General features: G+C 42.1%; 1 protein-coding gene across 3 annotated transcripts; it reads left to right on the top strand.

Moving 5' to 3' along the window:
• Positions 1–492: 492 nt before the first annotated feature.
• LOC131137869 (F-BAR and double SH3 domains protein 2-like) lies at positions 493–27443 on the top strand. 3 transcript variants are annotated; one of them, XM_058086247.1, is made up of 20 exons: positions 494–721; positions 1718–1815; positions 6732–6777; positions 8858–8934; positions 9137–9281; positions 11716–11849; positions 12159–12213; positions 12297–12425; positions 12502–12624; positions 12696–12791; positions 17570–17686; positions 19434–19532; positions 21370–21522; positions 21607–21744; positions 21983–22066; positions 22158–22302; positions 22402–22640; positions 24627–24831; positions 24902–24966; positions 26325–27442. In XM_058086247.1, exons 1-20 carry the CDS (start codon positions 701–703, stop codon positions 26406–26408), a joined length of 2253 nt encoding a protein of 750 aa, XP_057942230.1. In that variant the 5' UTR covers positions 494–700; the 3' UTR covers positions 26409–27442. The 3 variants fall into 3 exon arrangements, with proteins under 3 accessions (XP_057942228.1, XP_057942230.1, XP_057942229.1); XM_058086246.1 differs by having other exon boundaries at positions 496–721; positions 22158–22341; positions 22417–22640; positions 26325–27441; XM_058086245.1 differs by having other exon boundaries at positions 493–721; positions 21370–21744; positions 22158–22341; positions 22417–22640; positions 26325–27443.
• Positions 27444–27552: the final 109 nt, after the last annotated feature.

The raw sequence follows: 27552 nt of genomic DNA, 5'->3' as shown, positions 1-27552 counted from the left end.
TGCCAAAAAAATAAGATGTTAGCCCCATCATAGCTTTTTATTGCCCAATTTAAATGTCACGATTTTAATTTCACGTCCCACACAAATCTAACTTTACTGTAAATACTGATTTATATTTGTGATTTTTATGTGGAAAAGGATATCAACAGAATAACAACAGGGTGGAAGGGAGGAAGTTGGCAAATTATCTGAAAAACGCCTCAAAACATGCATTTAATGCAAATATATGGGGGGAAATAGTGTACATAAAAGTAATGAATGGCAGTGCAAGTTATTACGACTGCGTCTCGGTTTGTATGCTCAAAATATCTGGCACTGGCAATGCCCCTAAAGATGCATATTAATATACTGTAGATACTGTGCATGAAAAAGACAATACACAAGAAGACCACGAGATGGCAGGATTTCAGCAAAATTATTTGTAGTATTTTTAAGGTCTTTTATTTTGGAACACAACACGGAAGCTGGTTTAAATTTGAAGGTTCTACGGAAGTAGTTTCATGAGTCAACATGGCCGCTTGACGTGGTGTGTTTTCTGCTCCCCGGGGCCACAGTAGTGTTTTCATCAACAGGGGCTACCCTCACTATTTACCGGACTGTTCCGTGGCTGGACTTTTCTTTTGTCGACCTTGCCTCGAAGGATTTATCCAGAAAAAAACTTTTCGAACTTTTCTCGTAGTTTTTATGTCCGAAAGGAAGGATGCAACCCCCACCGAGAAAGGTGAGATTTTTCTCCTCGTATAGCCTCCTAAGCTAGCGTTACTTCGACGAATTAATGGTTGCCAGACGACGGCAAGCATCCGTTCTTATTTAACGGTATCAGCCTATTGTATTTTTTCCGCTTAGTTTTATGACAAAATAACCTACGAATGAAAGAAAAGTTGTGAAGGAAAAACTCCTCAATTTGCCACAAATGTAGTACATAATGTGGAGGAAAATGGACCCGTTAACTTGTTCCTTCTGGAACTAAACCTTTTCATTTTGTTAGATAAACAATTGTTCCACACTTGTTTTAGTCACAAGTACAATCGGTCATTGGTTACTTCGGCACACTCTAAAGCAGTTATATTCACTTTTTAAGTTCACTCTTCACTAGCGTCTGCAGCAGATTAAAGCGTCTGGCTTGTAAAAAAAAAAAACCAAACGTATTTTTACTTAAAACTGTTGAATTTGTATTTTCAATCAACACCGATTTTACGATGGAGCCAAACGGGATGACACGCGTACCACATGAGGACGTTCTGCTTTCGATTAACGCATCTTTGGATTTGTGCGACCTTGAATTGACTGATTTCTAATCGAAGTGTGGTACCCTTCCTGCAAGAGACGAAGCAAAGAATCAACTGTTGCTTCAAAAGTGTTTAAAAGTCACAATAACCCACATCAAGTGAAGTATTTATCAAATGTAGCACCCCCAAATATGGGGTAAATTAACAATTTACAGCAATATGAGAATGACAGTGAATTGCAGCATACCTTTTTTATTCCATGGAAAATGTCACCGGATGGGTTTGACCTAACCGCTTATATTTGCATTTATTGAGTCATAGTGAAATGACATGTAATATAATTGAAACAAGGAAGCACATAGCTACATGAGACGGATCAAACAGTCACCTCTCCAGAGATGACTTTTGTCTTGTGCCTGTGTTTTTAATTAGCTGTAAGAAAGTTTTCCAAAGCAGCACTCAGTCTTATGTTGTTCTTCTTCCGTCAGGTCCGGGTCACCCAGGAGCTCAAGCACACTCACAACGATCAGATGAGCCAATTGCACATCAAACACCAGACAGAGTGTGACCTCCTGGAGGACCTGAGGTGAGCTGCTAATGTGTCTGTCAACTGTCAACTGTCGCAAACGGCAGTGTTGTTCAACTGGAGGCCCACGGGCCAATCCCAGCTCGGGAATGACATCTGACTGGCCGTCAGTTTAAAACTTTGGAGTGACTGAACAATGTTCAACAGTAGATTCCAAAACATAGCAGAGCATTGTCATACAGAAGATCTTTGATTCACGTTTTTTTGCAGTAGATGCTTACCAATTGCAGAGATCTCCTGTCATGTAGACCAGTGGTCTCCAACCCTTTTTGGACCCACGGACCGGCCCGTTGGCGAGGGCGGGGGTGTCTCCGCCCCATCTACGGATCCGGGGTTGGGGGTCCATATTGAGCACCTCTGACTAGCGTTTTCTGCAGCCGGTGTTTAGAAATAGCAGGGCTCCTGTTATACAGTATAGAGGACCTATGACTGCCATTTTTGACAGTAGTTCCTAAAAACAGTAGAGCACTGTATTTGACTGGAGTTTTTAGGGATGTCACAATACAACTTTTTCACTTTTGATACAATACCAATATTGCATATAGGCCGATGCTGATATCAAATCGATCCGATAACAGCAGGAATCATACATATGCCTAAAACGTATTTTGTAGAGTGACATGTCTCAAAAAGAGAGCAATATCAGCAACATGTATACAGTAGGTATGAGGAAAAACTCACTTCCTCAATCTTTGTGGCTGTTTCTGTCGGTGTTGGTTGTTTGAGGGAGAGGGCAGTGGGTTGTTTTTTCACCTGCGTGGTTTGCGAGGAGTACGATTCTCCGTTGTGTGGAGTTTGCATGTTCTCCCCATGCGTGCGTGGGTTTTCTCCAGGCACTCTCCAGTTTCCTCCCACATTCCTAAAACATGCAAGGTTAACTGATGATTCTAAATTGTCCATAGGTATGAACGAGAGTGTGAATGGTTGTTTGTCTATATGTGCCCTGTGATTGGCTGGCGACCAGTCCAGGGTGTACCCCACCTCTTGCCCGAAGTCAGCTGGGATAAGCTCCAGCATACCTGCGAACCTAGTGAGGATAAGCGGCATAGAAAATAAATAGATGGATGGGTTTGTGAGGAGCCTTGTGCTGTTTTGTTTTTTTGTGCTGCTTCGGATGAGACTAGTTGGTTGTGAACTTCCCTGATTTTGTGCCACCACACGGGATACTTGCTTGAGATACTTAAAAAAGCAGAGCTCTCTTGTCATATAGAGAATTTTATACAAGCATTTTTTCAGTAGGTCCTTTTAAAATAGTGCATCACTGTTATATAGAGGATTTTGTCAGTGGGTGCTAAGAAACAGCAGAGTGCTTTTGTCATATAGGGGATCTTTGTCGAGCATTTTTGGCAGTTGGTAAACATGGTTGATACCATGGTTGATAGCAACCTTTATATCGTCTTTTTCACTGTTCACTGCAGCCTTTCCCTCTCCGTTTCTCTGCGGGGATCTATGTGTAGCGAAGGGGTACTCAAAGCGAACAATGTAGCAAGTTGCAAAGGTAACAAGATGAACATTCATAGCTGCACACTTGATTGAGGGGTCGGTATAGCACAAAAACAATAAGAATCTACAAATAAAGCACTATTAAACACTAAAAACATCACTGAAGATACAGAGCTGCCCTAAGTAGTCTTCACTACGGCGACGCCATCTTGAAACATTTGTAACAGACCTTTGCATCAATATGAACGATATGCTTATTTTTGATATTGTGCTTAAAAGAAATATTGATATGTAAAAAATATCGATATACAGTATATGGCACAGCCCTACCGTAGGTCCTTACAAACAGCAGAGTGCTATCATGTAGAAGATCTTAAGCTAGCCTTTTTAGGCGTTTATCGTTCAAAAACAGCAGAGCTTTCTTGCTATACAGAGAATCTTTGATGAACATTTTTGCAATGGGTACTTAAACAGCAGCGCACTTCTGTCCTATAAGAGCTGTCCTCCAGAGGATGTTTGATAAGTGTTTTATTTTGGGTGTTTTTCCAGTTTGTGTTAAATAATGCATGCTTAGCCCATACAAGGTGTTAGAGCAACAAGCAGTATTGTTCTCCAACATGTACGCATTCCAAAGGTTGACAAGTCAAAGGCTGTGGTCATGTTTTCAGCCGCCGTTGACTTGACAGCCCAACGGCTCCCCACTTCCTGTCTGTGGTTGGCGGCAGAGAGCCGAATCTTCCAAACAGCTGTAAGTTAAGGTACCGAGAGCGCCAGATGTTCCGATCGGGCCTCAAATGGCTGGCTGTGGGAGGCTCACGGTCACGCTACGCTCGCCAGAGACAATATGAGGCGAGAGAGTGTCGGAGCTTAGTGGCTCTGTCATTTCGCACGAGCAGTGATTCATCAAACTGGAAATTGCGCCAGGCTGTCAGCAAGGCTTGTGCTTGGGAAAATGACAGGAAGAGCAGAAAGGAAGAGAGACGGAGGGGAGGAAGCTCCCAGGAAGTCGGGCCAGATTGTGTGGCGCGCGAGGTGGAGCAGTACACTCAAGTCGGGACATGTTTACTAGCTTAATGATGATTTTTGCTGCAACCGACTTTTCCTGGGGCACTGACCTCTCCCCTCAAGTGTACCTATAAATTAAAGCAGGGGATGGAGGCTGCTTTGTTCTTTTGCCTTGTAAATCCACTCGGATGCCAGTTTAAAGGCAGTCTTTTCTCTCATTCCTTGAGATTTGACAATTGGTGTGTTTAGCTAAGAAATGAAGCAAACAATTGCAAGGGAAACTCACTTAGCCCTTGTTATTTGTCCAATTTGGTTTACAAGGGATGGAACTTTGTGTTAAATGAGCACAGAAGGAAAATGCAAATGGTAAGAATAATAAAAGATCTCCATCATAGACTCGTCGGGATCAGCAGCTTCATTGATAACCACCAGGATTCTTCAATTACTGTATCAATCCGAATATGTGACAACTCGTGAATATAGGCTCACCCACGTCTTAAAAACGAACCAGCTATGTCAGGACATGACAAAGGATGTGAGAAAAGAAATACTCAAAAAGAAAAAGTTAACATTGCATACATATAGTATATTGACTCCATATTGGATTTGTTTTTTTCCATTTCATAAACAAAAGATCAACATCAAAGTGGCTTTGGAAGTTATCATTTTTTTCTATGCCGTAACTCCTTTGTTGCTCTCTAAGTGTACATTGACATTTTCACATTTGGTTTTGATAAAAGGGAGTTTGCATGTTCTCCCTGTGCATGTCAGGGTTTTGTCTGGGTACTCCGGTTTCCTCCCACATTCCAACAACATGCTAGGTTAATTAGCGACTCCAAATTATCCATAGGTATGAATGTGAGTGTGAATGGTTGTTTGTCTATATGTGCCCTGTGATTGGCTGGCCACCAGTCCAGGGTCTACCCCGCCGCAGCTGGGATAGGCTCCGGCATGGCCGCGACCCTCGTGACACGGATGGATGGAACTCTGGGGCATTTGTACTGTGAAGTACAGTTTGTTTGAAGTGTATAAATGCAACTGAATCAACTGAACCCTGGTGTAAACCAAACCAAGTGAGTGATGGGAAGTCGGAATCAGTTCACTTGAGCTCGAATGTGAAGGCTACATGGATCTGTGTTAAAATGACAGCAAAAAGCATGCAGAAATAACAAATGTGGAAGAAAAATGTGATGGAAGTCATGAGTCTGCTATGTGCTCCACTTCTGTGTGGGTGTGACAATGGCGGTCTTTAAAGGCGCACGTAAAGTGAAGGTGTTCAAGGGAAGTTGCAAGCGGCGTGAGAGCAAAGGGTGAAAGACGGCGTACACACCTTTACTAAGACTTGGAGTTGGTGCCGGGTGAGTTACACCACTACATGCGAATTGATTGTGGGTGTTTGGGCTCACGTATCTGCTTTAACTGTTGTCCAGGCTTTGGCGAAAGCCGGCCTAATTTCTGAACAGCCACCTGACAACGAGACTCCCACAATGATGAGAAGGAACCCGGCATGTTTAATGGCGGAATGAGATGGCATTCTTTTATCGTTCACATCCCTAGTTTGCACCCAAATGTAAGAAATTCCAGTTTTGTAGAAATTAGGGATTGACCGATATATATATTTTTTGGGCCAATACTGATTTTTTTCCATCCCCCCAATTTTGCTTGGGCCGATATTTGTGGCCGATACTGCTTTTGCTCCCTCAATTTACATGAAAAAACGACAATGATAACAAATATTACACGTCTCAAGTTTAAACAAATATTTATTGGCGTTGGCTGAATGAAAGTCCTCCAAACACCATGGGACTGAATTGCCAAGGTTGCCATTAAAGCTGTGTTGGTAACAGCTGTACATATTCGCCTCCAACTACATCAACAGCTCCCTAATTCCAACGGTGGGCACTTTTAAAGATGAAGCATTCAGCAGCATTCCTGCTTTTCACACCCACAAACTAAACTATATTTTCAAGCACGTATATTGCATGCACTTGGCGTTCATGTTTCCTATTTCAAAGCAGGTGGCAATATTTCAACTAAGTAAAACTATTAGAGGCTAATTAAAAGTTGAAAACGTACCCATGTTGTGATTCACCACTCTTGCAGTGTGGGAGGGGTACCACGACTGCGTGTGTTGCAGGGTCCTCCGGCAACACAGAGGTGCCTGGCGGATGCCTGTCTGTAAATCATGCGGCGGAAAAATACACCGGCAAACCCACACGCGTATCGGGCGATACCGATTCAAGTAAAGAACGCAAACATCGGCCGATATATCGGCCGGCCGATGCATCAGTCGATCCTTAGTAGAAATTGAGTTGTATGTAACCAGCAAACGCTCTGATTGAAACGTAGACGACTTGACAGGGGTAAAGAGGAAGTTGTTGTGGGCAACATAATACTTCCTGGAGCTTTGGATGGACAGTTTTCCAGCCATTTTAAATGCCAGATGATGATATTTTTTTCTTTTGCAGGACTTTCAGCCAAAAGAGGGCGTCTGTCGAGCGGGACTATGCCCAGGTAAGAAAACATCCATGTCGTAAACAGACCAAACCATCACTACAGACACTGAAGCGATCTGTCGCAAGCTTCCTGTGGGCCGTCAGCTTGGTTGTTCGAAAACGCGCTTCTCCTCCTTGGCAATGTTGCCGTGTTTTCGTCCCTGTGAGGAATGTCCAGTTCCAATGTGACGAGAGGGAGGGGGGGCTTGTCTGCGGTCCGCCTAGCAACCCAAAGTGTCTTGTCTTGTTTGCCCATCTGCATCATGAGGCAAAGAAGGAAGTGCCTCTGCCGTAGAGGTCGCACTCTTTGTTTGCTCGTACGTCTGCAGGATTACGTAAAAAAATAGTGGACCAATTTTCACAAACCTGCTTAACGGATGATGGACTTGCCAGGCTGGCAAAGTTAGCGCAGCAACACTTCCGAATAGCCACTGCCTTAATATTGGGTTTTCTCTTACTTTTTCAGATGGCTTTTATACGTTGAAACACTTTTAATGCTCTGATACACAATGGGAAGATGTTTGTCTCCGAGTGTCAGCTGCCTTTCTGTTAAGTGTGTTATTCTTTTATTGTCCAAGGTCAACCAAAAGGACCCATTTCTCGGCAGTAATAGTTGTCCACCCTCATATTTGTTCTTCCTGGTGCAGCCTCCGCAATGGGAAGCAGTGAGCATCTCTGGAGAGAAGAACAATGTACTGAAATGAATAGTAGCATGGTAATCCTCACAACGGTTGGTTGCTGCACCAGTGTTGTTTGTTTCGAAAAGTATCAAAGTCAGTGCATTTTCACCTGTTATCATTTGCATCTTAAAAGTCCTGAGTGTTTTTTAAGCTCTGAAATGAAAGTGAGGCTGAAAGATTTGCTTGTGCTCCAGTCAATCGGGCACTTTTATCTCCCGTACACCTGCGTGCTGCTTCAGCCAGCGGGGGATTGCTATTCCCATCACACCGAGCCATTCGAATGACCTCCTCTGTTTGGCTCTTCCTCCTCCAAGTGCTCTTATTCAGACGCGTCTGCTTAGCCCAGTTCAGTCGCGCATTCTCCCTTCATGTCACTCTCACAATGGGCCGATTTGTTGCGGTTTTCGGGGCTTGGCACCAGGACCAAGGGGTTCAGAGGCGCCTTGACCAACTGCGTCTATCATCTCACAGGAGTACATCCTTTCAGCAGCCATTGGATCATATTTTCTCGAGGGACAATACTACAGCTGTACAAACGAAGCTTGTACAGTCGTCCCTCGCCACGCCATGGTTCAAATTTTGCAGTTTCATGCTTTCATGTTTTTAGTATAGACTTTAACCATAACACACGACCAAATCAATCAATTGGGATCAGGCGTCCGGGTTAAAAAAAAACGTTTAAATATGTCTTTGGTAGAGAATGAGTTATATATCATGCTTTGTGTTTTTGTGCGTTATTGTTGAATACGGCCCATTATTCTCCTGAAAGGGCTACCAAAACCGTGACATAGTATTGTAAAGCAATTGTTTTTATTCATTATCCAATAACCATCATCAAAATTGTTCCGTCAATTCCAATGGTTTTTGCCCATATATAAGCTGTATGTGATTTTTTGGTTTTCATGTCAGTGGGAACAATTCCTGTATTTTCAAATGTGACTCGGGCCCCTGTTCCTCTGTACTGTAGATATAAATCAGACATGTATGTGATCTACTGCAGTCTGAACGGCCGGGTTGCATATATCCAAACTCCTCACCTTTGTGGGATACTGTACCGCTGATATATCAATCGGGCCTTGTTTTTGTGCCGCTTCCTTTTAAATGTTTACTCTCTTCGGCTATTTCGATTTCTGTATGGTTAACCTCACCGTTGGCGGGCGTGCAGAATTTCAACATATCTTCATGGCTCAATTTGGCATCCCGTGAATTAAGGCTTTCTCCCCCACCCCCATCTCACCAAAATTGCACGGAAGAAAAAGCAGAGATGAGGTGAAAGAGTAAATGCAGTGGCATTCCCTGCGCCATTTAAGCATGGAGCTGGCTGCTTTCCAGATATAATTAAGGAAGGTCACAGACGGTTTCGGGAAATGTGTGCCGGTGTCAAAGGTGAACATGTCGTCATCACTTTGTCTCCTCCAGGCCCTGCAGAAGTTGGCCAATCAGTACCTAAAGAGGGAATGGCCCAGCAGCCTGTCGGGAGAAGAAGCAGATCACAGGTGAGGTGAAGGGAGAGGATTGTTGCGTCCTCTGTGGGTGCACCATGCCGATCGGCGGTATCCTCTTACACTCTGTGAAACTCTGCACGTCTCTTTTTCCTCATTGCTCTATTTGGCCCACAAACTTCCTCCTGGGTATGCAGAAATGCTTCCACATTGTTGCTTCAGCTGTGTGAAACAAGTGTGTGTGTGTTTGGTGCAGGAACATGTATTGCGTCTGGAGGGCCTACTTGGAGGGTACAATCCAGGTCACCCAGGCCAGGATGAGCGCCTGCGACAACTACAAAGTGCAGGTTGCCGACCCCGCCAAGACAGCAAGGTTGCAGAAGGAGCAGCAGCTGCGCAAGGTAAAACGGAACGTGGCGACAAGGGTCAATCTGGCGACTTGAGCTCGGGTTTCTGTCACTCGTTACACAAGCTCCCAAATGTTTGGACAGCTTCACTCACGCGGTTTAGGTCAGGTGTCCGTCCCTTCTTCCTCCAAGTGTGGCTCTGCTGCATTGTTAAAACATCATTTACGACTAAGGCGACTAACCCCCAGCCTAGTCAACTGACAGCCCGCGGGCCAAATCCGGCTTGGGGATTACGTCAGACCTGAACTTGAGAGCGCCTAACATTTTTTATCTTTGGATCTTTGACTAGCATTTTTCTTAGTAGATCCTTAAAAACAGCACTATGCTGCTGCACAGCTGAGGCCCTGGGCTGAGGTGGTCCGCGGACCACATTCGCCCACTAAAGCTTTACCTTTGGCTCACTAAGTGTCACCTGAATAATGTGGGGTGTCTAAACCTTTTTACTTTTTACAACCCTTGTAGAGGCTGCACTGTGCTCAAGTGGGCTCCAGCATACCCGCGACCCTACTGAGGACAAGCAGCATAGAAAATTGATAGATGGACGACCATGTAGATATGATGATGGTTTTTACATTTCAAGAAAAATAGTTCACATCTCAGTTTTGTGTTACAAGGAGTCTAATTAATGTGAACGTTTTTGCCTCACATTGCACTTTTTTTTTCTCATTTGGTCTCTCAAACTTTTTTCTCATACATTTTTTTGGTACTATCATGTTTTTATTCTTCTAATATTTTTAATTTATTATTGTAACTTTTACTCAACGTAATTTTTGTAAAATTGCAACTGTATTTTTGTTTTTTTGTTTTGCACAATATCATGCAAAACAATTATGCAATATTATATTTAAATATGGTTTTGTATTAACACTTTTTACAGATTTTTCAAGTCACACAGAATATTGTCCTTGAGTAAAAGAAACATTAGACTTCAATCTTTCATCAGAAAAAAAAACAATTTTATATTCTTTAATAATCAGCAGTAGAACATTGGTACGTTTCAGCAAATTATCAGTTCTCAAAAAAAAGGGAGAAGCATAAGTTTAAATTTGACACAAATTATTATTTTTTTTTTTACAAATATAATACCATTAACTATTAAAATGTTTTGCTAAATTTGCAACTGAGCTGTGTGTGTGCATGCATAACCACCTCCTTGCAACACGGCGAGATGCCTTTTCACTTCCAGGTTGCTGGGCATTTATTTCAAGGGGAAAGATGGAGGCTTTTAGCTAAAAAATGTTTTTCAGTTTTCTTGTTTAACTTTTAGAATGTACTTAGGGCCAATAATAAATATCCGCTGGCTGTACATGGCCTCCAGGCTGCACATTGGACTAGACCAGGGGTGGGCAAACTTTCTGACTCGCGGGCTGCATTGATTTAACAAAACGGGGGGGGAGACTATATATTTTACACGTAACAGTCCACCTGGTATTATTGTATCTGTAAAAGTGTCATGCTATTGACACTTTTACAGATACTGCTATTATTATTTATTATTTTATATTTAAATATTTTATATTTAAATATTTTATATTTAAATATTTTAAAATTTATTATTATTATCATCATTATGCTTGTGTCCCTTTTTTCAGGAGCACTTTGTAAACAACAGACCACATCAAATAACAAAATTGATAAAACCATCAAAAGGTTGGCTCAAGCCATGATGCCAGTTCATATGTTGAGTTTAAATGAAATGCTTTGGAAAGAACGGACGGGCCGTATTCAAACACTTGGCGGGCCGGATGTGGCCCCCGGGCCGTAGTTTGCCCACCCTTGGACTAGACTATTCAGACTAGAGAACTAGCCAAGTGCTCGTTCATGCAGTACTTTCTCTGCTCTACAGGGGGCAACAGCAAGGCGTACACGTCACAAGGAAGCAGCAGTAGAAGAAGACTGCTCACATTTAAACAACCATCCATCCATACATACATCCATCCATCTTATCCATAAAAATTACTAAAAGTAGACACAAAAAGTTGGACTTTGAAATGGACTGGAAAATCAGCATTTACTGGAAAGTCAATGGGAATGGAAGTGTTTATTTTGTAACAAGTACAATCTGTTTCCACGGAATTTAGCCTGCTCCTCTTGAAGATCAAAACTACACAGTCTATCTTCTACACACACACACACACACACTGAAAACACACTTACAATCTTTGAACAACTACAAGCGAAGCCAAGCATTCACAGACACAGAGATGATTGAGGACTGCATGCTAGTCACTGTAAGCGAGATGGGATCTGATGACCAAAGTACAAAACTAGCTTATGTATTGAATACAGTTTGCAGTCAGCAATGGTGTCACTATCCCCAGTGTTATTATTATATTATGCACTACTGGTCATGTAGTAAGTAGTAGTCATATGTTCCAAAGAAAGAGCCCACAAAATAAGATGCCATCTTGTTTCCGTGTGTCACCAGTGTATTGAGCAGCTTACCACCATCCAAGCTGAGCTACAGGAGTCCGTCAAAGACCTGACCAAGAGCAGGAAGAAGTACCAGGAGGCAGAGACCATGGCGCAGGCCGTGCGGGAGAAGGCCGAGCTGGAAGCCAAGTGAGTATACACAGCTTATGAAATTGAAAAATCTGCTGACACGCCACCCTCTGTCGGCCATTTGCTAACTTACTAGCGAGGCAGCAGTGCCGCCAAACAAACAAGTGTGGAGCGTGACGACACCACACATGGAAAGCCAAATATTAAAGCATAATGGCTCTCTGGCCACCACAGCTGACCGCTGCTCATAAATTACAGTCTGTGTATTGACGGCCTCAACCTGTTAAAGATGTATTCTCTAGTGCAGCGACTATAATACGTGTTGCTAATTGTTAACATGCTGCACTTGATGTTGTCTCTTGCGTACAGGTCCAAGCTGAGCCTCTTCCAGTCCAAATCTAGTCTGCAGAGGGCAACTGTCAAGGTACATATGAGCTATTTGCGCCCCAAAAATCCAAAAAAAGACAAGCTCCGCTCAGTTTTCCTGACAGAATTCCTACATTCCAGCTGAAAGCCAAGAGGAGCGAATGCAACTCCAAAGCCACCCACGCCAGGAACGACTACCTTCTCACGCTAGCAGCCGCCAACGCTCACCAGCAGCGCTACTACAACACCGACCTCAGCGACTGCCTCAAGGTGCACTGTGGCGCCACATGTCTCCATGGAGATGAATTGACAGCTTTGAATTACGGAGGGGGTTCTGCACCTGCAGGTGTTGGACGGCAGCATTTACGAGCAGGTGAAAGATTACCTGGGGTCGCTGTGTCAAACTGAGCTGGAGACCTACCAGGCCGCACACAACGTCTTCAGCCGGCTCTCCAACAGCTCCAATGGGGTAGGCCTCCACGGCTGTCGATGCTGAAAGTCCAGCACAGTGCCACAAAGCATTTGTGTCTTTTGAAATAGGTGATGCAGGAGTTCCATCAGCAGATGTTTGTGCAGAAGAATCCCATTTTCCAGAAAGTTGCAGACTTCTCCTACCAACCCATTGACACGGATACGGTAAAATATTCAAATGTTTGGATTCCTAAAAAAAAAATGATTCAAGACAAAAGCGGAGTGTTACACCCCTACCTTTTTATATGTGTGTTTTATAACTGTAAATCTGTCCGTAGCGGCACTGAGACATTTAACAAGCAGCCTCATAGAAAACTCAAATGATCTCATGTCAACTGTGGACTTTGATCGCATGGCAAACATCTGCGGTGTTTGCTGTCGTTACAGGCGAGCAGCTCAACATGCACCGTGGCTTTAATGCGAGTGACGTGGTTTCGTTTTCAGACGGACATGAGCAAAAACGTCTTAGTGGAAGGGAAAACAGGGGCCTTGTCCAGCAGCAATGTTTTGAAGCCTCAGTAAGGAACAATTGTGGCTAGGAAATCAGTTAAGTGACACAGAGTTTGGGTCAGCAGTGAATAGGTGTCCTGCTTGGACCACCGTTATAGGCCGCTAAAATAGGCAATGCCGGGTTGCCATGGAAACAACAGATTCTATTCTCCTCTTCACTGTTGAGGTTGCAGGGATTCATTGAGGCGTCACGAAGGAGCCCAGCCAGTGTATCTGCCCACCACTTTTACAAAGCCCGGAACTCTGCCAGTTGTCCCACTACAGATGTACAACCCAGTTTTGTTTTACTCCAGTGAATATATTAAGATTAAGATTAAGGTATGTCTTTATTTGTCCCTCAGTGGGGAAATTTGTATTGCACAGCAGCAAGAGTACAGAGTCAGTTAAGCAGTACAAAATACACAATATAGAAAAATAAACCATATAAACAACCCAAGTATTAACAAAATCAACAGTTTTTCCCAGAGTTATATACAATACAGTATGTAGATAATATGAAACAAGCTGAGATATATGACCAGTCTATACACTGAGGTCTTGTTAGAGACTTAATATGAGGCATTATGGAAATACTTCACCTAAACTTAGTATATTGCATTTAGAGCCCTTAATATTGCACATGGAGGTTGATCAGATATTGCACAGTGAATGGGGTCTGGAGTAACTATACTGACTATGAAAGCAAGTATTACACAGATGTAGTACATAGTGGTGTAGAAGTCTATTGGGAGCGGTGCTGGTTGTACAGCCTGACAGCTGCAGGAAGAAAGGACCTGCGATATCGCTCCTTCACACACTTGGGGTGAAGCAGTCTATCGCTGAAGGAGCTCTCTAGTGCTGTCAAAGTGTCCTGCAGGGGGTGGGAGTCGTTCTCCAACATGGATGGTAGCTTAGCCAACATCCTCCTCTCTCCCACCACCTCCACTGGGTCAAGGGGGCAACCCAGGGCAGAGCTGGCCTTCTTGATATCCAGTCTCTTCCTATCCGCAGCCGAAATGCTGCTGCCCCAGAAGATCACTCCCTGGAAAATGGCTGAAGCCACAACAGAGTCATAGAACGTCTTGAGGAGTGCCCCTTGCACTCCAAAAGACCTCAGTCTCCTGAGCAGATAGAGTCTGCTCATGCCCTTCCTGTAAAGTGCTTCCGTGCGATGAGTCCAGTCCAGTCTATTGTTGAGGTGAACACCCAGGTACTTGTAAGATGTCACCATCTCAATGTCCATTCCCTGAATGTTCACTGGTGTTGGAGGAGAGTGGATGCGCCTGCGGAAATCCACCACCAGCTCTCTGGTTTTCCCCCGTGTTGATCTGGAGGCAGTTCCGCTGGCACCAATCCACAAAGTCCTGTGTCAGTCCTCTGTACTCCAAGTCGTCCCCATCTGTGATGAATAGGCTAGCCTAGCATGATGTTGCTGTTAAAATGTGAGTGTAGTGTTAACACTGTAGCTCACACACAGTAGCTACTGTTACTAACATCTGACATCTTTCAAAATGGGGATTTGAAGTAATGATATACACCAGAGATGTATATTTTGGATGGAATTCCAAATTGTATGACCTCAGAAGTATTTGGAATTAGAGATTCCATTTGTGTTTACTTGTGATTTACATCGATATTTTGAGTCTTTCAGGGCGATGGTTCGAGCGTGTCGTTTTGTGCAACTTTAGAGGATTATTTAGTGATAACATGTACAATGTTGTGAAGCAGGCTTCACTACGCATCTTAAAATAATGATAACATATACAATGGTGTGAGGCAGGCTTCACTTCACATCTGAAAATAATGATAACACATAAAATGGTGTGAGGCAGGCTTCACTACAAATCTTAAAATAATAACACGTGCAATAGCGTGAAGCAGGCTTCACTACACTATCTAAAAGTAAATACAGGAGCTGTAAGTTTGATCATTTTGTTTTTCTTCAGTGATTATGCTACCCTAGCATGATGCCACTGTGAAAATGTGAGTGTGTTAGCACTGTAGCATCACATAACAATGCTAGTGTTGCTAACGTTTGTGTCCTCCTGTGCCACTCCTTAATGTTATGTTGGTGTTTGTGGACGAGTACAGAGTTTCAGTGTATATACTGTAATAAAAGTGGATAAAGTACATAAAACACACACACACATGACACGGTGTGTTCCTAGTAGGGCTTACTTTAATATTCTAACATCGCCACCTAGATTTCGTACATAACAGTATTGTGGGATGTCTGTAATGAGAATGACAGTGTATTTCTGTCAGTTGGCTATCAGATGGGACTTTGTGACTGTATTACATCACTCAGTCCCACTCGTGGTCTTTATCAAAGTCAAAGTCTGTCCCAGCCAGAGGTGTTGTGTACTACAATAGTTATAAAAAGCCGTGTGACCTTTGCCTCACACGTCTTGCTGTCTATATTAGTAGGTCTCATGGAGCTGTCCTCTTACACAACCGCTGATGACTATTTTTTATCCCCTCACTGTATTTATGTCTCTCTCTCTCTCTCTCTCTCACACACTCACGTCTTCACCAGCCCTCCGCGGCGCACGTCCACACTGGACAATTTGTTCATACTGCAAACGGTGGCGTTGTTTTCCTTGGACGTCAAACAAGCGGCAGCCTGTTCCTAAAGAAAACATTAACGGTGGGCACACAAAAACCCCGCCCTCCCTTCCCCTACCCTCTCCTCTCCTCGCGCCACTTTGGCCAGACGGAGGGATCCGGTAAAGGGGACGGAGCCCAAAAGCAAAGCGTGAGGGAGGGGCAGGAGGTAGGCCGGCCCCTGTGAACAAGCCATGTGTGAAAAGGAGCCATTGTGAGTGGGCCTCATCGCAGTGCACCGACCTTCCCCGCCCCTCCAAACACACACTGATGCTGTCATGTGGAAACATCTTAATGCAGGTTCTGTGTTCCCCCACAAGAACTTAAACATTTTGGCTCAATCACAGCGAAGTCAGCTGCTTTGCATGCCTTCATTGCTCAATTAAGAGACGCTATTTCCATCACATGACGTCATGTTTCTGGAAGGAATGTATTCCTCCGCTGCTAACACACTCCGCTTCTTCTTCTTCTCTTGTCTCTTCATCTGTTTCCTTGTCCTGGCACAAGACTTTCCTCAGCCACAAAGCAAAGAATGTCAGGAAGTCACATCAAGATGTAGCCAGTCTTGATCCCAGATCCGGCCCATGAATGCCGTCAGAACAGCCAACTAGATGAATATGAAACTTGGTAGCATTTCAGTTGGTCTTTAAAGAAACGGCTGATCACATCTTTCACATGGAGAATTTGGAGTAGCATTTTTGCAGAAGTTTGTAAAGAACAGAAAAACACTCCGGTTTCTGAGGTTCTTTGACTCGCATTTTTTGCAGTAGATTCTTAAAAATAACGGATCACTTGTTTTATAGCAGATGGAACAGTAGGTCCTCAAAAACAGCTGCGCTCTGATGTATATAGGAGATATTTGACTAGCATTCTTGCAGGAGATTCTTAAAGAGTCATAAAGAAGATCTTAGACGAGTGCCGTTTCAGTAGTGCTGTATAGAATCTTTTGTGTTTTTGGCAGATTCCTAAAAATTGCAGATCATTTCCGATGTAAATTGCACATATGTGACCAGGGTTTTTTTGCAGTAGGTCCCTAAAACAGCAGAACAATTCTGTCATGAAGTGCTAGTCAAGTGCTTTTTTCCCCCACTTTTCTGATCTATAAATGTGGTTTGAATGTTGTATTCGCGTGTTAAATGATGCCAAAGTGGGCGGAACGGTGTTCGAGTGGTTAGCGCGCAGACCTCACAGCTAGGAGATCAGGGTTCAATTCCACCCTCGGCCATCTCTGTGGAGTTTGCATGTTCTCCCCGTGCATGCGTGGGTTTTCTCCGGGTACTCCGGTTTCCTCCCACATTCCAAAAACATGCTAGGTTAATTGGCCACTCCAAATTGTCCATAGGTATGAATGTGAGTGTGAATGGTTGTTTGTCTATATGTGCCCTGTGATTGGCTGGCGACCAGTCCAGGGTGTACCCCGCCGCTCACCCAAAGACGGTTGGGATAGGCTCCAGCACCCCCCGCGACCCTCGTGAGGAAAAAGCGGTAGAAAATGAATGAATGAATGAATGATGCCAAAGTTTCAGATAATGAGGGTTAGCGCATTTGGAAGTGAGCCCTGAAAGAAGTTTGGGATGGCTCTGATGGCTCAGTTTCAGAGCACTGGGAGCCAGTGGAATAAATAGTAACCATTTTGGAAATCCAGCTGGAATAGGTGTAGATTATGGAAGATCTAGAAATCTTTATGTGTGGGTTGTGGTGTGTCGCTGCCAGCAGTACTGAGACCACACCTCAGTACAACGGGACCAAAATTGGCTTGATGAAAATCTTTGATTTCTGCATGTGTTGTGAAAAACTATTATTGACAATTGTCCTTTCTTCTTTTTTTTTTTTTTTAAATTCTCCTTTAGGTGACACATCTGCTGAAAGAGAGCGGCACGGCAGAGGAGCACAGCCTTGACAAGGAGGCCAGGAAATGGGCGAGTCGCGTGGCTCGGGAGTATAAGAGCATCATCCACACACAGAGGGTGAGACATCACACCTGTCACTATGTTTACATGCACTCAATGAAATTTGTCTCTTCCATTTTCATGGCTGTATGGGAAGTCCCTGTTTGCATGCACTTTGTCCAGGTGCATTAGTTCGCTGTGTCTCCAAAGCACTGGATGACGCTTAGGCTCCTTTCAACACAGATAAATGTATGGCTAATTTATTTTCATAACTCTATTTACATAAATATAACGCATGCGCACCAGAGCAAGCATGCTTCTCTGTTATGACGGCAGACGGAAGCATAGTGGAGCACCCCCACACGATCACAGACGCTCTTTTCTAACTTCATTTAAGCAGTACAGCAGTACAGTTCCAACAGGCTACAGTATATATGTTTTTCCACACCGATGGCCACAAAAGGTTGCGCTAGACTTGTGTGCCAGTGTCTACTCTCATCACTCCTGTACCACTGAATATGTACAATGTAAACATCAACCTACACAGACAACAGAAAGACGGAACACGAATGCACTCAAAAAGGAAGTCATATTATGTGTACTATATTGAATGTGTACCAATATTAAAACATAGGCACATGCCAAAGTACTAGCAGTTGTTGATGTGCCACCTGCTGCTAAAATGCTTTGTTTTGATGTAATGTAAAAATTAGGGCTGTCAAATAATTAAAAATAATTAATAGTGATGAATCACCAGTAGCAACTATGCCCATTTTTACTGTATTTACTTAACAAACATAACCAACAGGACAGGATTATGTACCGTATTTCCCTGACTATAAGTCGTTCTGAAGTATAAATTGCACCAGACAAAAATACACAAAGAGGTTGATCAAATCAGAGACCAACAGACACTTCTATCGTGTAGTAATATCCTTTGTAGTAATAACAATACAATGGAGAACGTGAATAGAATGTAACGTGAATGGGTGCTAATGTAACATTAACAGTTATTCACATAACTAAACAACATAAGATAACTGTTTTACATTTTCTCCCAAAATAAACAGCTAGTACTTTGGTATGTGCTCTATGCTTTAATATCGCTACACATTCAATATGGTACACATAATATGACTTATTATGACACATTCAAATGGAAAGGCTGAAGGCCAGCTCTATTGATGACTGTAATCAATGGTAGTGTATCCATGCAAGATGCAACTGGTTCCCAATCGCATAATCTAACTATGTTAATCCCACCCAACACCATCTAATTAAGGCAGGAGTGTCAAAAGACATTGCAGGTTTTATTTCCAGCCGGTCACTAAAGCAGGTGATTTGAATGATTATTTTAATGATGGTTTGAGGGAAGGAGCTTGTCAATTGAATCACCTGCTGGAGAAACTGGTTGGAAAGAAAAGCTGCAGTGCGTCGGTCCTCTGTTGACACGTTGGAATTAAGGTGTTTGGATGTGTTTTAAAACAACTGAATTGATGCAATAACGCTATGTTTTTTAATGCACTGATAGTAATATTGATATCAATGAGGTTGAGGGCTAAAATAGGACACACAATTTAGGTCAGTCCAATAACACCAAAGGCCAAATTGTAAAATGTATCCCATAATATGCACGTGGGAGGAACATGAAGGGAGTTCATAATCACCACATCGTGCATGACTTCATTTGGGAATTTTTTTCCTCCCAGCACACCAGGATAGTACAGTGTGATTCCAGTAACCAAGAAATGACTCACAGCCAATACGCTCGATGCAGAGTGATGGATGTCTTTCCCTCTTTTTGCCATGTGTGGCTTGTTTGCAGGTCCTGGAGGAATTTGGCGCTCAGGAGAACGTGGAGCACAACGCGGGAGAGCTGGAGACCAAGATGGAAGTGGCCCGGCAGAGTCTTCGGAGGGCCGAGGTAACATCCGCTGGAGTGTGGAGTGTTGTTTACAGTGTGGATTTGCAGTTTCTGTTGCAAAAGCTGGTCCAGCACGCCGCCTTCTGGTTGAAAAGCAGAATCACACTTTCATATTTTCTTTTTACATCAGTTGTGGGTAAATCTAAACTTTAAAATGGCAATGGTTTAAGTTTATTTGGACGTGCAAGTTATAATGGAATACATCACATAATACAGTTCTACGTGTCCAAAAGGACATCTGTTTCTATTACATTTATTCATTTCCTGTATTTCACATGTGATCTTTTTAATAGAGAAAAGTGTTAAGGTAATGTCATAGTATGCTAAAATAATTGTCAAGGTTTTTCCACAATCATCCTATATAATGATGATGCATTGTTTAAGTTCCTTACTCAATCCGTTCCATAATTTGATTCCACTTACTGAAATGTTGTGGGTTTTTAACGTTGTTCTGGCATATGAGTGTTTTTAGTTTAGTTTTTCCCTGAGATCATATTTCGCCTCTCTTCTAGAAAAATAGTGTATGACATTTTTGGGTAATAGATTATTGTCAAGTTTATGCATGATTTTGAAATTGATTTTGAAATCGGCAAATGTTTATTTTTTATTTTATTTGTATGTTCTCCATACACGGCATTATGGATTATCCTCACTGATCTTTGTTGCAGTCCATTTGCGAGTGAAGATTGCTTTTATATATCCACACAATAAGTTAGATATGGTAGAACCAGAGTAGAATAAAAAGTATGAAGTGATTTGTGGTCAAGAACAAATTTAGCTTTATTCAATACTGAAGTATTTCTCGCCACCTGATGTTGTATGTTGATGATGTGAGATTTGCAGCTAATTCTTTTCATCTTTTATGATTCCGCCAAATGTATTTTCTTTCACCCTTTCAGTGTACTGTATATGCACATGCATGTCCTTTCTGCTGGTGCCAAATAGCATTATTTTATTTCGGGTCAAGGATTATTTAGTTTATCAAAGCAAATCTTTTTAGTATAGCCATAGACTCCTGCGGTACTCCACATGTAATATGTACACTTGCAGATGTGTGTTCTCCTAGCTTTACATATTGCTTCCTGTTAGCAATGTAGCTTTTAACACGATTCAAAACAAATCCTCTGATTCGGGACCTTTTCTATTTTGTAATTAGGATGTTATTAATTGTATGGAAAGCTTTTCTCAAATCCATAAATGGCTGCACAGTTTCTGTGGTTTATGGAGTCCATAATTTCCAATGAGTGTCATGGAGGTTGCCGTGTTAGCTCTGTATCCGTATAGGATATCCGCGAGTAATTCATTCTTAATAGATTTGTCCTTCTTCACTACTTTAGAAAATTCATTCATTCATTTTCTACCGTTTATCCTCACGAGGGTCGCCGGGGTGCTGGAGCCTATCCCAGCTGTCTTCGGGCGAGAGGCGGGGTACACCCTGGACTGGTGGCCAGCCAATCACAGGGCACATATAGACAAACAAGCATTCACACTCACATTCATACCTATGGACAATTTGGAGTGGCCAATTAACCTAGCATGTTTTTGGAATGTGGGAGGAAACCGGAGTACCCGGAGAAAACCCACGCATGCACGGGGAGAACATGCAAACTCCACACAGACATGACATAATTTTAGAATTTTTTTTAGAAAATGTGTGTTTGTTTCTTTCAGCTTTTTCATTACAGAGTCACCACAGCGGATCTTTTTGAGCCCTATATGTGATTAATTAATTAATTAAATATAACTATAAAACTGTGATACATCATTGTATAGCTATGGATTAAAAAATGATCTTGACATGATTACCAAACAGCTGTTATTTCTGTTACCATGGCAGATGATTAAAGCGAAAGCAGAGGCCCGCCTGGACTTGCTGAGGGAGGCGGGCATCACCGTGGAAACGTGGCTGAAGAGCGCCATGAACCAAGTGATGGAGGAGCTGGAGAACGAACGCTGGAACAACCTGGGCAGCCATGACCCTTCGCTATCCGTAAGATCCCGCTATCCCTCCGCCCTCTCAGGCCCTACGTTTCACATACATGGCCGCTGGAAGTTCCTGTTTTGGTTTTGGAAGGGAACCGCCGACCTGGAGCGAGAGGAGGACGAGGAGGAGACGGAGGACAGCGGTGAGGTTTTGGATGACAGCAGCTCCAGCCCCTCCAGTACACTGAAGAACTATCCCCTCACGTGCAAAGTACTCTACTCCTACAAGGTGTGCTGCCCTCCCTCTTGGTTCTGTCTTGGTGATCAACCCTTTCCTACCCACGGCCACATACAGACAAATCAAAGGACGCCTGTGATATTTTAGACGAATTGGGTTTTCCCATATAGACATCATTTTTATCAAAATGATGAGTAAATGAGAAAAATGTACAAATGCCTAGCTTGAATAGGTAGTAGCGTGTTTTATAAACGCCAATGTGAAGAACATGTTATCTTCTTTTCTTCAGGCCTCCCAGCCCGATGAGCTCACCATCGAGGAGCAGGAAATCTTGGAGGTCATCGATGACGGTGACATGGAGGACTGGGTGAAGGTGCTGTTTGTTGTTCCACCTCCACCCCTTTGTACGTTTTCTTTCACGACCATCATCATCATCATCTGAGGGTTTTTTGTTTCCTTCCTAGGCCAAGAACCGGAGTGGACAGGTGGGCTACGTCCCAGAGAAGTACCTGCAGCTGCCGTCCACCAACAGCCTGCTGAGCATGCTGCAGTCTTTGGCCGCGCTGGACGCCCGATCCCATTCCTCCAGTAACTCCACAGAACCCGAAAGTGAGCTCCCAACTGGCTCCGTCAACGGCGACTCCAGCGGTGAGGCCGTAATTAAATTCTTACCTTGTTCTGTTCTGGTCGCCCTTGACCCCACTCAAGCTCGGCCTCCCACAGTGTCCTTCGCCAAGGCCCTGTACGACTACACCGGACAAACAGAAGACGAGCTCTCCTTCCCTGAGGGCGCCATCATCCGCATCCTGAGCCGGGAGACACACGAGGACGACGGCTTCTGGGAGGGCGAATTTAACGGCATCGTTGGCGTCTTCCCTGCCGTTCTGGTAGAGGACCTGGCTAGTGGCAGCGAGAACGGAGATGGACAGCGAGAGGGCAGCACTCGGGTATGGGCGTGAGAAAATGTCATTTTAATCATTGTCAAAGATCTTTGACTTGCATGTTTGGAGTCAGCCCTTCAAGTAGAGACAATCTTTTGCACCAATTATATATATATATATATATATATATATATATTCATACATACATATATGTATGAATATATATTCATACATATATATATTCATACATACATACATACATTCATACATATATATATATATATATGTATGTATGTATGTATGTATGTATGTATATATATATATATGTATGTATGTATGTATGTATATATATATATATGTATGTATATATGTATGTATGTATGTATATATATATATATGTATGTATATATATATATGTATGTATATATATATATGTATGTATATATATATATATATGTATGTATGAATATATATATATGTATGTATGAATATATATATATGTATGTATGAATATATATATATATGTATGTATGAATATATATATATATGTATGTATGAATATATATATATGTATGTATGAATATATATATATGTATGTATGAATATATATATATGTATGTATGTATGAATATATATATATATGTATGTATATATATATATATGTATGTATATATATATGTATGTATATATATATATGTATGTATATATATATATATGTATGAATATATATATATATGTATGTATGAATATATATATATATGTATGTATGAATATATATATATATGTATGTATGAATATATATATATGTATGTATGAATATATATATATATGTATGTATGAATATATATATATGTATGTATGTATATATATGTATGTATGTATATATATATATATATATGTATGTATATATATATATATATATATATATATATATGTATGTATATATATATATATATGTATGAATATATATGTATATATATATATATATATATATGTATGAATATATATATATATATATATATATATGTATATATGTATATATGTATATGTATATATGTATATATGTATATATGTATATATATATATATGTATATATATATATATATATGTATATATATATGTATATATATATATATATATATATATATATATATATATATATATATGTATGTATGTATGAATATGTTTATATATATATATATATATATATAAACATATTCAATCTCAGACATTTTTTTATCTTTCAATGTTTGTACTTGGAGCATGATCTTTAAGCAGATTTATGGTTGCTTTTACATCAATTGACAGCAAGTTTTATATTAACTCATTCAATTTCAGACATTTTTTAAAAGCTGTCCCTCTCAGTGCTGCCCAATTTTGATGATTTTGACTGATTTTTCAAGGACAATAGACGTGGAATATACAGTAAACCTCGGATATATCGGAAATTCGCTCACAACGGACAGATAAAAAAGAACCGATTTTTCTGTAATGCATTTCCAATAAAAATTCATTGCATATATCGGATTTTTTATAACGGATTTCGCCTATTTCGGACAAAATCTCCAGTCCCGTTCCAATGCATTTCCATTAAATTTCCCTCGCATATTTGCAGCGTTGCCTGCGCGTCCAGGTACATTGGAAACATAGTCAAGGAAGTGCCTTTTTATAACGGATAAAATCCGATTTACGCATATACCGGATATAAATCCGATATATGCGTAAAACAGACATTTTCCGGTATACGCATATAACGGATTTCGCTTATATCGGACAAAACCAGTGGGAACAATTGAATCCGATATATCCGAGGTTTACTGTACCAAAAGAAAGGTTAGCCTCTCTTCAGGAAAAAAAAGTTGCTTTCCACCTTTTTCCCCTTCTTTAGCAATCAGCAGTAAAACATCGGTAAGTTTCTTGTATTAGATTTAATAGAATTCTTAATTAGCCTGAATTGCACCCTCTGGTGGTTGCTAAGCACCTACAGTCACAACAACCTTGTTAAGGCTAATGCTACCAAAGTCTGTATTAACCTTTTCATTTCTGTCTTAGTCTTCTCCCTGCTCGCTGGCCCACTGCGAGCGTTCCCCCCGTAGCCCTTTCCACTCTGGGCCGCTCCACAGCAGCCCGCTGCAGACGCCCACCCTGTCGTCGACGCAGTCCAGCCCCTGCAGCGCCACAGCCTCGCCCATCGGCCGCCCTCCTTCCTATCACAATGGTCACCACAGGCCGGCGCCGCACAAAAGCCCCTTTCACAGTACGTTTGGGCCAGCGTGTACTACACTGTATCACCAACATGAACTAAACTTGGGTTTGCCTGGCTTCAGGTCCCGCCCAAGAATCCCCTCAACCTCCCAAATACCCGGAGGGTGGCTCAGGCACCATCCGACCTGTGAGTAAACATCTTCATAGGCATCTGTTCCTCTGTACTGTATCTATTTGACTCAACGCAGCTCTACTTGCTATTGCTCCTTCTGTGTCAGCCAAAGCAAAGACGACCAGTTACTACCAGCTTTTTAGTACCTAGCCAGCCGGGGTACCAAACGTGCCCAACCGAATTCCTATGCTACACGTTCTAGCTGTGTCATACTCCACAGTCATGGAGTCATTCTCCTTGTGAATAATGTGTCGCTTTGTGTAAATACAGAATGCTGCCCTTCTCTTTTAGAACGGTACCTACTTGGTGGTGCTGCGTTTTAGCTAGCAAACTTTACTTTACATGCAAATAATAATTTATTACGATATAACACCATGAAGGCACGGTGGTCTAGGGGTTAGCGCGCAGACCTCACAGCTAGGAGACCAGGGTTCAATCCCAGGGCATCTCTGTGTGGAGTTTGCATGTTCTCTTGTGCATGCGTGGGTTTTCTCCGGGTACTCCGGTTTCCTCCCACATTCCAAAAACATGCTAGGTTAAGTGGCCACTCCAAATTGTCCATAGGTATGAATGTGAGTGTGAATGGTTGTTTGTCTATATGTGCCCTGTGATTGGCTGGCGACCAGTCCAGGGTGTACCCCGCCTTACGCCCGAAGACAGCTGGGATAGGCTCCAGCACCCCCGCGACCCTCGTGAGGAAAAAGCGGTAGAAAATGAATGAATGAATAACACCATGAACTATTTACAGTTTTCACTTTTGCAACTGAACTGTGTGTGTGCGTTAAAATTTCCCCTCAGTGCGTGGGGGGACACAACAACGCGCTTTGCCTTTTCACTTCCTGTTTGCTGTGCCGTGTGTATTTTGGTGGAGGTGATGCAGGCCGAGTTCTTATACAAGCCATTCTTACGGCACCAAATCATCTTTTCTTCAGTTGCATCGTCAGCTCTTTTTGCCACATGTGCAAAAAACTTATAAATAACACATTAATAAGTCTTTGGTAGTGAATGAGTAAAGGTAGAAAGAATCTAAACCTGCATGGCCCAATGAGGAAGTGACATCCTTGCTGTAAAAGCTTCATTTCATGTCTCTACTCAATGATGTTAGCAAATAGCACTGGGGAAGAAAATATTGGATGTTATTTGTTTCTTCAGGAAAATGAGTAACCGGCGCCATTAATGCCAGCTGAGCAATGTGCTTCGTACCGCTCTTCTAAGCTTTGCTACTGTTGCTGCTGCGTTGTGCAGCATACTTGGTCAAAGAGGACTCCGCTTTTCCTTTCCACTTTCTCATGCACTCAAAATCATTATTACATTTTTTTTAATGATCTGTCCAAGTTGATACTTATTTTAAAGCATTGATGTTTGTTTTCCAGGTCAGAGCAGCACCCCCGCCCCCGAAGCAGCACCCACGGGGACAGGTCAAGCGGCGGGAGGAGGTGGAGATCACGCTGGTGTGAAGGCCAAGACAACGCCGAGTACCCCCACCCTCAACGCTCTCTGAGGACACTTTGGAGAAAGCTTCCTTCACCGGAAGAAGACTGCGGTGCCTTTTTCCCAATCGGGACAGAATCCACTTGTCCTAAAAAAAAAAAAAGACTCATCATTCAACCCAAAATACACAATGTACAGTAGCCACTGCTTCATTTTGGTTCCAATTCTGTTTCAATCCAGTTTGTGTCGGAATGGCTGACGGGGGGGGCGGGACGAGGCTGGTCCTGGCCACCGCTCCCCCTCCTGTCCTTCCCCAAACTCGTAGCTTGTGCAATGTTCGGAAAGACTAACGGACCCCATCCTCTTTTATCTCTATTGGTTTGCTGTTTGCAACACCTTTAAGGGTAATGCAACGTTCATTTTAATTCCAATTAATTTTAATTCTGACATGGAAGCGTTCATTTAAGGAGGGACTCCTACCTGATTTAAAGGGAAAGCAAATCTATACTGTCACAATGAAAGCACTTTTCGACGTCTTCGTATTCCTTCTCAGTATTGATCTGTTGTGGATGCTACATTGTTCATGTTTTATTTCCAACATGTCTCCTTTGTTTACCGGCCTGTATTGGTATAAATACTTGTATCGTGTTATTTAGCCTTAAGTAGACATCATAGCGTCTTATAGGTAACAACCTATTGTTTTCTTTTTCAACCATTTTAGTTTACAGAGAGCTTGGAGATGGATATCTGTACAAATGTTAGTGTTTGTAACTTTAGCGTTTAGAGTTAGGATTTAAATAAAACTATTTAGTTCATCTAAAACCGCAGAAAAAGAGATATCTGTCAGCCATGTTGCTGTTTCTCGTTGATCTCCTTGAGATCTGAATGACATCAAACTTATTTTTGAAGTTTGCATTTACCGTCTTGTATTGAAAGAAAAAATAAAGAAGCTTTGTTTTGGTCCCTATATTCCATGTTTAGTTCCACAATGTTCTTCACATTTACACACAAGTGGGTGTTTAACACTATTTATTGTATAGAAAGAAATGTGAAATAAAGATACAGTAGCTTAACGCAATGACAGTGATGTTTTATTGTAGACCGAATTATGTTTTAATCCTCCCTCCTTGCTACTAGGGGGCTGCAGTGACCCCCTGCCCTCTAAAATGT

This window comes from Doryrhamphus excisus, chromosome 11 (genome assembly GCF_030265055.1).
Source record: "Doryrhamphus excisus isolate RoL2022-K1 chromosome 11, RoL_Dexc_1.0, whole genome shotgun sequence".
Lineage (NCBI taxonomy): Eukaryota > Metazoa > Chordata > Actinopteri > Syngnathiformes > Syngnathidae > Doryrhamphus > Doryrhamphus excisus.
Note: the sequence above shows the minus strand (reverse complement) of the source record. Positions and strands in the feature narration are given on the sequence as shown.